This window comes from Quercus lobata, chromosome 1 (assembly GCF_001633185.2).
Source record: "Quercus lobata isolate SW786 chromosome 1, ValleyOak3.0 Primary Assembly, whole genome shotgun sequence".
Lineage (NCBI taxonomy): Eukaryota > Viridiplantae > Streptophyta > Magnoliopsida > Fagales > Fagaceae > Quercus > Quercus lobata.
The window spans coordinates 25235876-25249694 of record NC_044904.1 but is presented as its reverse complement, the minus strand read 5'-3'; the positions used below and the strand labels follow the sequence as shown (position 1 = coordinate 25249694).

Sequence of the window (13819 nt, the reverse complement as noted above, 5' to 3'; positions counted from 1 at the left end):
TACCTAAGTTTTGTCCATAGATTTAGGTGTAAGAATTTTCCTGTTACTACTTCTAATTGGTTCTAACTTCTCACTGTTTTGAAAGCGCAGTATCCACTAATTTCAACGCTTCTATAAGTCCTGTTTCAATGTCAAGGGGAAAAAACTTTAACTTGTTCAAACTTCTAAGAGATTGGTTTGATGCAAACTTATTGTATGGCTATAATTATGAGTATTTTTTAATTTATTTTTTAAAAAAAATCATGCTAACAAGCGCCCTACAATCTATTTTAGGAAAATTTTGACATCACTTTTTTAGGAAATGAAAAAAACTGTCAAAACATTAACTGTTTTTTTTTTTTTTTCCCCATAAAAACTTTCTTTAACTGGATTCTTAACCAATGCCTTAAGAACACTTGTTAGCATTTCCCTAAAAAAAAATACAAAAAAAATATATATATACAAAATACAAAAGAATAGAAAGATAAGAAACACAAATAATAGAAAAAATAACCGTCTTGGAATTATTGGAATTATTTTTACAATTTTTATTACGTCGGAAGGGTCAACGCATCCTTTGCAATAAGAAACTTTTCTAGTTTGTTTAATTTCGCTAATCAAATGGTACAAGACTTGGCATAATAGTTGCTTGCTTTAATTTCTTGCAAAAAAAGAAAATAAGCGAACTTAGATAATCATAATATAACATGATGAGTTTGATCCATCCAAGGATCAGTACTTCGACAAGGTACTCGTATATAAATCGTTTATCAGTGCATGTTACAACTAAATATATAAGAACAAACAAGAGCTGCCACAGATCGATGCAGAAACTCCAATTGTTTACTCATAACCTCTTAACCAATACCTTGATAATGGATGCATACAAACCTCTAAACCTTCTACTCGCTTTACGATTGATACTTATGCATGCACACAAAGATGGAGCCGGCAATTTATATTCGTGCTCTTCCTCATCCGTGCTTGAACCAAATGATGATCTTGAGCAATGTCGACGAGAGTTCAACACTGTAGAAGATGACACTGAATATGATTGTGGTAATGGTAGTGAAGATGTATAGAATGAAGAAGAAGAAGAAGATGATGATGATGATGATGGTGATGTTGGCGGACGTGTTTCCTTTTTATTGTGCTTGGGAAAGATGGCGTATATAAGACTGGCCTTCGAGTACTTTCTGGCGTGTTTTCTTGTGGTTTCGGAATAACTATAGGAAGGTGGAGGTGTGAGAGGAGGGAGATTATCATTATCAGCTTCAATTTTATGAAAGTTGTGCTTAGGAGTACCTGGTTGAGATTCCCATGTGAATGGAATTGAAGCAGATATTCTTCCATGATAATCCTCTAGGTGATTGGAGGAGTTTTGGGGTAAATCCAAGCAAGTTGTAGCCATTTTTGCTCGAATGGAACTTGAGAATGAGATGGAAGATGAAAAGGTTTTAGCTATAGGTAGAGGGACTAGCAAATATAAAGGGTTCTAATAGGTATGATGGAAACTTTGGTGCGTGTTAAGTTGAGAAATTGAGATCGATCCAAGGCATCATCAATCTCTATCATGTAATGGGGGAGTGGGAGGTGCATTTAAATAAAGTTTTATGTAGTAAGATTTTTCAAGCATCTATATATATAGATTATAGAGGGATCATTATCCTATATTTGGCCTATAAACTGAGTTTCAACTATAGACTATAAAAAAAAAAAGACTACTTTTATAAAATTAAATCAGTGCTCGAAGTCAGATTGGCTTTTGTTTTTGGTTATTTATTATTATTATTATTATTTTTTTGGTAGAAAATAATTTCATATTAAATAAATGGGTTGCACTCTAGGCCACGCAAGAAGAATTAATAAATTCCCAGCTCAAGGGTACGTGCACTAAATCAGTTTGCTTAGTTTTTTTTTTTTTTTTTTTAATAACCCGGCCAGTTTGATTAGTATTTAAAACATGTTGAAGAGTAAATGCCCAGTCGGTCGTTGACAAAATGCAATTTATTACTGGTGATAAAAAGAATAGAAAAAAAGTCATGTTACCAGGTGCTTGTATGCATTTGGTAATAGATTTTTTTTTTTTTTTTTAAATTGATATCACTCTCACGAGAAATATAAAAAATTATCAAAAAAGTCAATTATTTTTTTCTTTTTTTATAAAAAAAAAAATTTAAAATTTTTTTAAACCGGTATTCATCTTTAGGATGCACGTTAATTTTTCCCTTAAATCAAAGTGTGCTACTCATACACTGTCCTCCCTAAGCATTTTTGCATCCTAGTCTCTACTGACTTTCTGATTTTCAGGAGGATTGGTTTTAACTTTGCCATATCATATGCAATGCTAGCTAATGAGATAATTAGGAAGAAAATAAAAAACTCTGTTAAATATTTGACCCCAATAGATTTTTTTGACTCCACCACCACTACAATTTTTTAAATGTATGGATAGTGTCATGAGACCTATTTTTAATGAAAAAGTTGCTAAATAAAGAGGTTTGTGGGTCCCGTGAACAGTGCACGGGACCCATTGACAGACTGCTTTCTTGCTGAAATGCTCTTCTCAACGCCAAAAAAAAAAAAAAAAAAAACTAGACGCTAGGGGAGGAAACGCTATCCAAACGCCTTCCTAGTGTAAAAGTAATATTACACCACTTAAAAAACTTTTTATTAAATTAAAATTTTGAAAATTCCTATGATTGAAATACATGTTTTATAAGTTCTTAACATACATATCAAATTCCATGTTAATCATATACTACTTACTATTTGAACTAGAAAATTATCTTTTATGCACAATTAAAACTATAAAAACTTAAAATTAAATATTTGATTAATGACATAATTATTGATTGCAAATCATCTTAAAAATTTTCAAGCATGTAGTACATAAGAAGAAAACCTAATTCATGATAAATTTGTTAAAATTTGCATCTAATAAAAAAAGATTGAGTAGTATAACATATATATAGTTTAGAGTTGCACCGAATATAATATAAACCCACGTCTCACACACACACACACACATATATATATATATAAAAGAATTTATTATCTTTCTAAATCATCTTTTTAGAGGTTCATTAGACTAGTTTAAATATTTGAGTAATGGACAAGTCAAAATTTTGAAGCCCAAATTGTAAAATACTTACATATATATGTTATAATAATTTTTCATTTTTGGGGGGAGGCATGGCCACCCAAGCACGAACGTGGGTTGCTTTTCTTTTTTGGATGAATCACCAACGTGGTTGCTTGTATTACGTATTTGGAGCATCACAAATCTGTCACGTCATGTTTGTACAAGTTGTGGCTCCTCCTCTCTTTAGATTAAAAATGTCCGGTGCCACAACTTGTACCACAAGTTGTGGCGCTAAAACTACTCCTTTAGATTTCAGAAGATAGTGATGACATACCCGTAGTTTCAAGAGAAAATCTTTACTTTTTCTTTTTTTAAGAAAAAGGTAAGCAGTTTCAAGATAAAATCTTATTACATTCGTTTGCTCATTATGTTCAGCAAAATTGATCTAATTACTAAAATTTGTTGCACGCATGTCTACATATGTAGCTATGAAAAGGATATTTTACATCTATATATATAGTAGAACTGATAGTTAGAGTGTGTTTGGGAACATTTTATTTGTGATAGCTAGCGTATTAGTATAGTATTTATAAAAATATATATATAATTTTTATGTTAAATATATAACAAAAAGTTAAAAGTTAATTTATTCTTAAAATGAGCAAAAAAAATTAGACTATTTGTAAAAATTTGAGACAAAAAAGTAAAAAAAAAAAATTCACAAACACACTCTTAGGGTGAGTTTGGCAAAGAGTACTTCTTACTGTTTTTTCTAACTTTTTTTCAAATTTTTTTAAATACATGTATATTTTAGCATACTTTTATTTTTAAAAAAATTAGTAAAAAGCTATATAAACCATTCCAAAACAAATACTTAATAAGTACTAACTTAATACCCTAACGACCAGTATCGACAAGTGACAACAACCAAACCGACTCTTGGGGTAAATACCTTAAAAATAAAAAAAAATGACTATCCAAGATGAACAGTTTTCAACTAAAGCCTTGAATTCTTTTCCTTTTCCTTTTTTGTGGGTAACTATTTGTTTTTTGGTTTAATTGGTAAAAAAATGTTTCAAACATCATCAATTAATGACTTTGTATAATAAAATAATGAATTATTGGAGATGCATTAAGACTTAAGAGGCGGCCCAACGCATGCAGCTCCCATGAAGGCTGAAGCACGCGTGATCTGTGATCTGATCATTTTTTTGTATGCATGTTTTACTACCACATTATGGCTTGCCTCATCAGTACTACATGAGCTTTTTTATCGTATCCATTTTATTTTTCCTCTTGTTTTTTATGCCAAAGCAGAATATTCTTTTTATAGTTTCATTCACTTGCTGCATATAGAGAGGTGTGAGAAAGGCCATAACAACCAAGTCAACAGTTCCATCGAAAAAAACAACTTATTTTGCCTGAAAACAATAAAAATAATAATTAAAAAGTTACTGTTGACGCACATTGCACCGTTCACATGCCTAAAATCATTGTTCATGTCTTATAAATAGTGCAAGAGACGCTAAAAAAAAAAAACCGCAAACGCTAGACGTGGGAACCACAAAATGCACTTCCCAAATGCTCACTTAGTGTTTTTTTTTTTTTTTTTTTATTATTATTAGATAAGAACCAATGCTTAGTGTTATTATTCTTACAATAATTTTCCCAGGATGAAAAAGTTTCATATTGTTATTATAATCTACTAAGTCACACTCACACCTTTGTAAATGATATCTCAATCAAATCTGAATTGACAATAATATTTAATAACATCAGAGTTATCGCAACATTTATAATTTGATATAGTTCACTATGTCATATCCTAAGTAGAAATATATATAAAATAAAAAAAATAAAAAATAAAAAATTTAAGTTTCTCCTCCCAATTCCCAAGCACAAAACTCAAGCTACCAAAATTGCAAAACAGAAAACCCATTTTCTAACATCAGGAAATGAGGAGATTCTCAGTTGTCCGGGTAATTGGGTTTTATGAAATTATTTAAACAAGGTTTCTTTCTCGTTTAGGATAGTTGGTAGAAAAGCCTTTTAAATTTCTTATATATCTTTTTATTAGATATAAATTTTGAAAATCTAACTATTAAATTGCATGTTCCTTATATTTTTAACATGCACACCAAATTTTTTTCAAATCAGATATTATTTACTATTCAATCAATAAACTTATTTTTTATACAATATTTTAGACCACAAAATACTTGAAATTTAAATATTTGATTTTTTTTTTTGGTAAATAAATATTTATTGATGACATAGTAATTAATTTTTGATCTTCTTGAAATTTTGGAAGCATCGAGGATATAATAAGAACATGCAATCCAACGATTAAATTTTCAAAATTCACATATAATAAAAAGACACAAACATTTTTTTTCCCAAATTATTTAGTGCATGCATCTAGCTTTCTCCTATCCCATACAAGATAAAATCCTCTTAATTGGTCTTTTTTATACAAGAGGGACACATACTACATCTGGTATATAGAACAATTTCTTGCCACCAATCTCACAAAAAGCCAGATAATTAAAAAAAAAAAATTGTATCTTTTTTTGGATAAATGATCAGTTGAAAAAAAAAAAAAATATATATATATATATATATATAGAGAGAGAGAGAGAGAGAGAGAGGCATGAAGCATCAAATTCAACTACATGAACCAAGACATTTTGGGCATAAACCGAACTCTAGGGGGCCTAATTATTGGAAGCATGGAAGATATGATAAGAACATGTAATTCAATAGTTTAATTTTCAAAATTCACGCCTAATAAAAAGATATATAAACATTTTTTTCCGAATTATTTAGGGAATCTAGCATCGTCCTATCCTATACAAGATAGAATCCTCTTAATTGCCCTTATGTGTGTGTGTGTGTGTGTGTGTGTGTGTGTGTGTGTGATCCACTCATATCTTAACCAAAATCTGACACGTGGACCAAGTCTGAGGAGGGAAGACGTTAAGGTCATTCAGAAACAGGCTAAAGTTGTGAATAAGAGGTCTGAGGAGAAGAAGGCAGGTTGATCCACTAACCAAGGATCGTGAGAAGCAAATGCACCTCGAGAGTACATTATATAACTCTCTACACCGAAAAGTAAAGCTCTGTGGAAGATAACAGAGTTGTGCAAGTAACAGAAGGGGGAAATATCTAGGAAGGTGACTACCACCTCCACATTTAATGCACTGCACCAATTAAACTAGCTGCATTTATGAGGAAAAGACACATGAACAGTGACTTCACAACTCACAGCTCTTTCTACACCTCCAAAAGGATCCTGATGGGACAAGCATCCAAATTGTCCCCCTGAGACATACAGATGGAGGGCTGAGATGCAATAGAATGAATTATATAAGGAAATGAACCCCCCAAAAAGAGGGGATGAACATTCTTCAAGGAGAGAGAGAGAATGATCGTTCTATAAAAATATCACCCTTGCTTATTAATGATAAATCTATCCTCGAACTTGTTCGAGGAAGAGTTTATACTGAATTGTCATTCTTTTCATTCGTACTAACCGCTTTGGTTCTATTGGTCCTAAGCTTGTAACTTCCTTAGCATTGCAATTGATTCGGAAGCCCATTCTTTTAAAAATTCATTGTATTAGGTTTGGTTTGAAGGATAAGGAGCCACTATTCTAAGTAGGCTTGGGCTTTTCTTTTTTAGTCCTTACAATATATATATATATATATATATATAAAAGAGGGACACATACTACATTCAGTATATAGAACAATTTCTTGACGCCAATCTCACAAAAAACCAGATAATAAAAAATTAAATATTTTGTTTCTTTTTTTGGGTAAATGATCAATTGAAAAATCAGATATAGAGAGGCATGAAGCGTCAGATTCAACTGCATAAACCAAGACATTTTGGGCATATACGGGCTCTAGGGGACCTAAATGATTCACTTTTATAATGATGCCAAATTAAATACATAGACATCCCCTCAAATTTGGGTAAGTTGCAAAAATATTTTCTAAGATGTCACTTCTTTCTTGCAACTTCACAGGTTTTCATATTCGCTAAATTGGTCATTGGAACTAACTTTTGTTATTTTTTATAGACAGAAAAATTATATGACCATTACATCCACAATAAGGATATTTACCAACTGATTCGCACCATTGATTATTTGATGGTCACATGATTTTTCCATCCATGAGAACCCAACTCTAGGGCGGCACAACACTCTATTCAACTTCAAAAATATATATATATATATATATATATATAAAATATTTATTTTGATAATTTAATTTATTCTTAAAAATATTTTTGCACACCTTGATTACAAGTATTTCTAAATCTAAGAGTAAAGATTAAGTGCTTGTGAGATGTGAGTGTCTCTCTCTTTATTATAAATTTATATTATATATGTGTGAGTGTGTATGATATTGATTGTATGTATTATTTATTATTATTTTTTGTTATAGTTTTATCTATGTGAATTGTGATGTGTGCGTATACAATATAAATATAATTAAATTTTATATAATTTAATAATTAGGAAATAGAGATGGTTTGTTACATCTGTGGGGGATTCTAGCATTTTACCCTTATTTAAAAAAAAAAATTAGCAATATGTCCCTATTTTGAAACTATTTAGGTCCATGCCCCTGTTTTGAAACTCGATTTTGAAAAAATCGAGTTTCAATGAAAAACTCGATTGCTTTAAAATCGAGTTACGCCCGATCAAACTTTAAAAAATAAAATAAAATAAAAATAAATAAATAAATAAAATCGCATGGAACTCGAGTTCATGGAGCTCGAGTTCCATTTAAAACGCCACTATAGGTCTCCCTGAATGCAGCTATAAGTATGGAACCCAAGCTCCATGAACTCGAGTTCCATGCAATTTTTTTTTTTTTTTTTTTTTTAAGTTTAATCGGGCATAACTCAATTTTAAAGCGATTGAGTTTTTCATTGAAACTCAATTTTCTCAAAATCGAGTTTCAAAACAGGGGTATGGACCTAAATAGTTTCAAAACAAGGACATATTGCTATAAAGTTAGTAATTCAAGAAAAAAAAAGTAAAATTAGTGATTGTTCAAGCATTTGATGGGTTAAGTGCCCGTTTGGTTCCACATTTTGAGCTCAAAAAGCGCTTTTTGAAAAAAGCCAGTCCTAAATTTGCGTTTGGTTAAGCCCAAAACACAACTTTTTTATAAAAGTTGCGTTTTGGGCATAGAGCAAAAACGCGAACAAACGCGAAAATTTTTATGGACCTCTGAGGATCCATAAATGAAAACGCGCAGTGCGCCTTTTGGATGGTTACCGTTGCTACGGTAGAATTACGGAAATACCCATTCAATTAGAACATCAACTCTTTCGGAAACAGTAGATCAAGAATAGAAAAAAAAATAAAAAAAAATAGAACAACTCTTTCGGAAACAGCAGATCAAGAACAAAAAAAAAAAGAAAAAAAAAATTTAGAACAACTCTTTCGGAAACAGCAGATCAAGAACAGAAAAAAAAAATTAGAGCAACAACTCTTTCGGATCAACAGCAGATCAACAACAACAACAAGAAAATTAGAACAACAGCAGATCAAGACCCTCTGGCGGATCAAAAAGACTGACGAAAAAAAAGGGGGAGGGAGAGATTTACCGACCATCCAATCTTCCCGATCATCCAATCTTCCCGATGATCCAAGAACAAGAAAAAAAAATAGAAAAAGAAGAAGGAGAGCTGGTTCCTTCGTTCGTTTTGAAGTGCTAAGAGAACAAAAAAAAAAAGAAGAAAAGAAGAAGGAGAAGGAGAGCGACTATTCTGGCTTGAAGTGCTAAGAGGAAAAAAAAAAAAAAAAAAAAGGAGAGCGACTGTTCTGGACTGAAGTGCTAAGAGGGAAAAAAAAAAGAAAAAAGAAGAAAGAGCTGTGGAATGAATGTTCTGGATAGTGCTGGTGTGGTAGGAATAAAAGAGGAACGAAGGAAAAAACAAAAGAAAAGAGTGTGGGTACGTCGGTGGAGGAGAAAAAAAGAAAAAAAGAGGGGAAATAAAAAAAAAAAAAAAGAAGGGAAGGAGAGCCCACGTGTGTGTGTGTGTGGAGAGAAAAAAAAATAGAGAAAAAAAAATTATATCCCAATATTTTTACAATAAATCTTAAGGTAGGTTATTATTAACTAATATTGGTGAGAAAAAAATAATTTTTTTAGAAAGAGAAAAAAATAATTTTAATAGTATGTTAAAATTAAAATTAGTATCAATTTTTATCACAATATTTTCACAATACTTTCCTAATAAATCTTAAGTGGTAGGTTATTATTAGCTAATATTGGTGAGAAAAAAAATATTTTTTTTAGAAAGAGAAAAATTGATTTAAGTATGATGAAGTAATTGATTTAAGTATGAAACAAACTCACATAAAAAATAAAAAAAATAAAAAAAAAGTATGAAATAAATTCCCTTATATATATACATTGTCATTTTTGGTAATTTATCCCTCAAACTGCCACTTTTATAAGTGCTAGCCAAACACTCATCTTTTTCATTATGCACTTTTTAACAGTTTTTACCAAACACTCAACTTTTTAAAACTCCACTTTTTCATTATGCACTTTTAACAAAACTCCACTTTTTCATTATGCACTTTTACAAAAAACTGAACCAAACTCACCCTAAGTAGACACGTGGTGTATTACTTTATGTATGAATGAGTGTGACTATGTGTGTCAATAATTAATATAGTATTAGTTAGTTGAGTTTTGTATTTAGTTTGAAATATTTTTATAAAAACAATGACAAATAGATAATGACAACGGTATGAAAATAAAAATGTTATACAAACTGAATAAAATAAAATGGTCATAGCTACTCACTGTGGCTATAGATATTGATGATAAACTATCATGTAATAATTTCAAAATATGAAAACTCGTAGAAGAAAATTGTAAAATTTTATGTATTTTTTTTTTTTTTGGTTGATAATTTGATATATCAAATTCTTGGAGTTGTCATTGCCCTAACTATCGTTCACTTTGGAGCTGCTGCTAGTTTCTTTCACAAAATATCCTCAACCCCCCAACATGATGATAAATTATACGGTCCTTATGGTGGACTACGTCATTTTTTCATCATTCTATTAAAAGACTCCCACGTATTTAAAATTCCTGAGTCAGTTTAACAAATTTTTTTTATCATAACCTGACTTAAAAATTTTAAACATGTGAGAATTCTTTTTTAGTAGAATAGTGGATAAATAACATAATCCACGAGAACAATATAATTTCTCCAACATGACACTCAAATATAGACATGGTAATACGGGTTATAATTTTTTGACCTAACCCGAAAAATACCTAACTCGACTCGATTTTTTTTTTTTTTTTTCAAGTCAACCGACCCGACTTGGATAATCCATGACCCAACCTGTTAAAAAAAAAAAATTAACTACATCCTGATACTAGGTGCATAAAGCACAAAGTATCAAAACTAATAGTCAAAATATTATAAATATAAAGTTATAAATAAGTAAAACTGTTGTCAAGACATGACATGAGAGAATGACTGATTGAGCTTCTTTTCTTCTTTTTTTTTTTTTTTTTAGCCTTGAAGACTATTTGAACTTCATTAGTCATCACAACCAATAAGAGCTAAAGCTTCACAAATCACGGACATGACATGAGAGAAGAGACAAGACAACCATTAAAAAAAAAAAATTCTCATTCAACACTAGCTGTAGTCCATTGTCCAAAGCCAAAGGCACAATGCACAAACCTGAAATTTAAAACGTGACAAACCAATTTGCAAGTATGAATATTTGCAGTGCTGAATCTGCTACCAACGTTGAGTAGATTGAAATTGAGATGTAATTCTTATAAAAATATTTACTTATTCTTCTTTACTTAATATGTTATGTTTATTTTTAAATCTTTTTTTGTTTAGTTTATCTTTTTAAGTAATCTAACTTTACTATTATTTTAAATGCAACAGGAATATGTGCACTTAAGAAGACCGATAACTTGCTACTTTGCTAGATTACTTGTTTTGTTTGTTTTAAAATCTATCTTTTTTTGAAAATGTAAACTTGTAATTATATGCATTTTGATAGTGAACTATTAACATTGAAGACTTTTTCCACCATAAATTTATGACTATAAATAATTTTTGTCATACTTAAAACTGTCAGAATTGAAAGGATATTAACAAGTGGCATTAAGTGCAATTTATTTGTTTAATTGATTTTATTCATTCTCTCTAAACAGGTTGTCATTGATTTGTTTTTGTAATTGAAAAAAAAAAAAAAAATCCTTGTTTGAAAAATACGGGTCAACCCAACGAGACCCAACCCGACCCACAACCCGATTGACCTGTTTAAAAATGACCGGTTTTAACCTGTGACTCAATTGACCTGCAAACCCAATTGACCCGACTCGACTTGCCCCGCCCGTTTTGCCACGTCTGCTCAAATAAGAACCCAATTGTGAAATTGGACCTCATTTGTCCATTGCTCAGGCAAGCCACAAGGCAGACCAAGCATGCCTGAAAGTCTTTGGCTGTGGGCTAGACTTCTATTTGTGCTTAATAGAAGTAACGTGGACAACTTAGACCCAAAAATTTAAAAAGTTGCGTGGACTATTAACACTGCACATGGCAATATCCATGACACATTAATGATAGCACAAATTTTGAATCCTAGACTACCCACAAAGTCAACTTCTAAATCCATCCATCTATGATGTTAGGGTTTCGTCATATAGGTGGTACGTTGTAAGACCATAATCACATTATATTTATCTAATTAGCTAGTACAAATTTCAATGTGCTTGGACATATTGATATTGTACTTTTATTAAAATATCGTACGGTATTCACTTTCTTGGATATAAGCCACCCTTTCTAATATCTAGCTACCGCTGCAATAAATTAGTAGAGCTTGCTTTACCGATAACCGATGGCTACATCACAGTTGACTTAATTTGATTCTACTGTAGTTTGGATCATCTACCGTCTCTTCCCCTTGGGGGACTTGAACAAGATCTTTTAATTGATAAGTGCTCTAGGAAATTTTGCAAAGGTTTTTACACACCTGCTTATAAGTTAATTAGTTAAAGGCTTTAGCTTCAAATAAGACTAGATTTCTACACCTCCAAATCCATTCAATCACCAAACAACAAAGATTTATTTTTCTGCTCCTCATTCTCGATACTTCAATAAGTACCAAAGGGGGTGAATAGAGAAATAAATAAGGTTGCTCACTCTTTGACTGGATGGTCTTTAGAGAATTCCTTTTCAGGTTCCTTCAATTTTGGGTATGATCCCTTCTTTTGTAAATGTTATCATCGAGGATGATCGGCCAGTTAGCTAAGCCTGCTTCTTTTTGTTTTTGTGAGTTGGTTTTCTAATAATGTTTCACTTCCATCAAAAAATAAATAAAAGCTAGTTGAAATATCGTAAAAGCCTTTTAGTTTAGGCAATAGACACACATACATACATAGGTATCTCATATTCATAGCCTCAGTATATGCTTATCATATTTTCTCATTTAATTTAGAAAACGCTATCTTTGGTGCACTTGTACAGATGTACTAACTTAAATAGTTAACTATTTTATATTTATATATATATATATATATAAACCCGTTTAAATTTTAGTTAATTTCATAATATTATGCCATATAAATTTTTGAAGTCTCACAATTTTATACGTTAATATTTTAATGTATTTTTAAAAAATGAATTAAAAATTATATTCAATATTTAAACCTTCCATTAAAATCTTGACACGACATATTTATTTTAAATGGTAAAATTTATAGTTTCATAGAGAAATACTTTTTTTTTTTTTTGGAGAAAGAATACAAATACATTATAATAAATGTCTAATACTAAAAGATATAATTCTATATACAAGCACAGTTACAATAAAAACCTATATTAATAATTAGTAGACATCTAATTTCATTTATAGACAACAAGAATAAAGTTGAAAAAATAGACTAGTATTTTTTTTTAAGTATTCATCAAAAACAACAATGGATAAATATATTTTAAAATACAGTCAACACTCCTGAGATTTGAGTTAATGCCAGCAAATTTCAAGATATTTCAAAAACTAACCAATTTGATTTCTAATCATCGTACAAGAGAATAGCAACAGTTAATCAGTTTTGAAACGTCTTTAACTTGGCTGGCATTAGTTCAAATTTCAAAAGTATTGACTGCGCAATAAAATGTTACCAACTTTTTTTTTACAATTTTTTCAATTATTTCCAATAAAAATTTCCAAAAATGAATAGTTAATATGTGCCCTTAAAGCATATATTAGTAAACCATTTAAAAATATTTTTTATAAAAAAATGAAAAAAATTACCAATTTTTTCAATTTTTAATAAAATAATTCTAAAAATAGACGATTAAGATTATATTTGGTAACTGTTTTTTTTTTCTATTTTTAAAAACTTGTTTTTGGGAATATAATGAAAAAACAATTTTCTTGTATTTTTGAAATCAAAAATATGTTTGGTTAGTTGAAATTAAAAATATACTTTTTTGAAAAAAAAATAGAAAATATTAAAATATGTCGTTACTAGGATTTGAACTATAATGCTAACTCATTAAATGAGACAAATTCATTAAATTAGATACGTGTTTTCATTGACTTTTGAAAATTAGAAACTGAAAACAGTCTTTTACATGTTTTCAGTTTCCTTCACAAATTGAGTTTTGATAACAGTTTTTATTTTCTATCCATTTTGAATTGCCAAACAAATTTTTTAGTTTCAAAAATAAAAA

General features: G+C 30.1%; 1 protein-coding gene across 1 annotated transcript; it reads right to left on the bottom strand.

Annotated features, from left to right (window-relative positions):
* Nucleotides 1-826: 826 nt before the first annotated feature.
* LOC115951446 (uncharacterized protein DDB_G0284459-like) lies at nucleotides 827-1390 on the bottom strand. Its single transcript, XM_031068656.1, has one exon. The coding sequence runs from the start codon at nucleotides 1388-1390 to the stop codon at nucleotides 827-829; it is 564 nt and encodes a 187-aa protein (XP_030924516.1).
* Between the last annotated feature and the right edge of the window lie 12429 nt (nucleotides 1391-13819).

What these genes read in the sequence shown, in the direction of transcription:
- LOC115951446 (XM_031068656.1), bottom strand. Translation starts at nt 1,390, where the DNA reads ATGGCTACAACTTGCTTGGATTTACCCCAAAACTCCTCCAATCACCTA.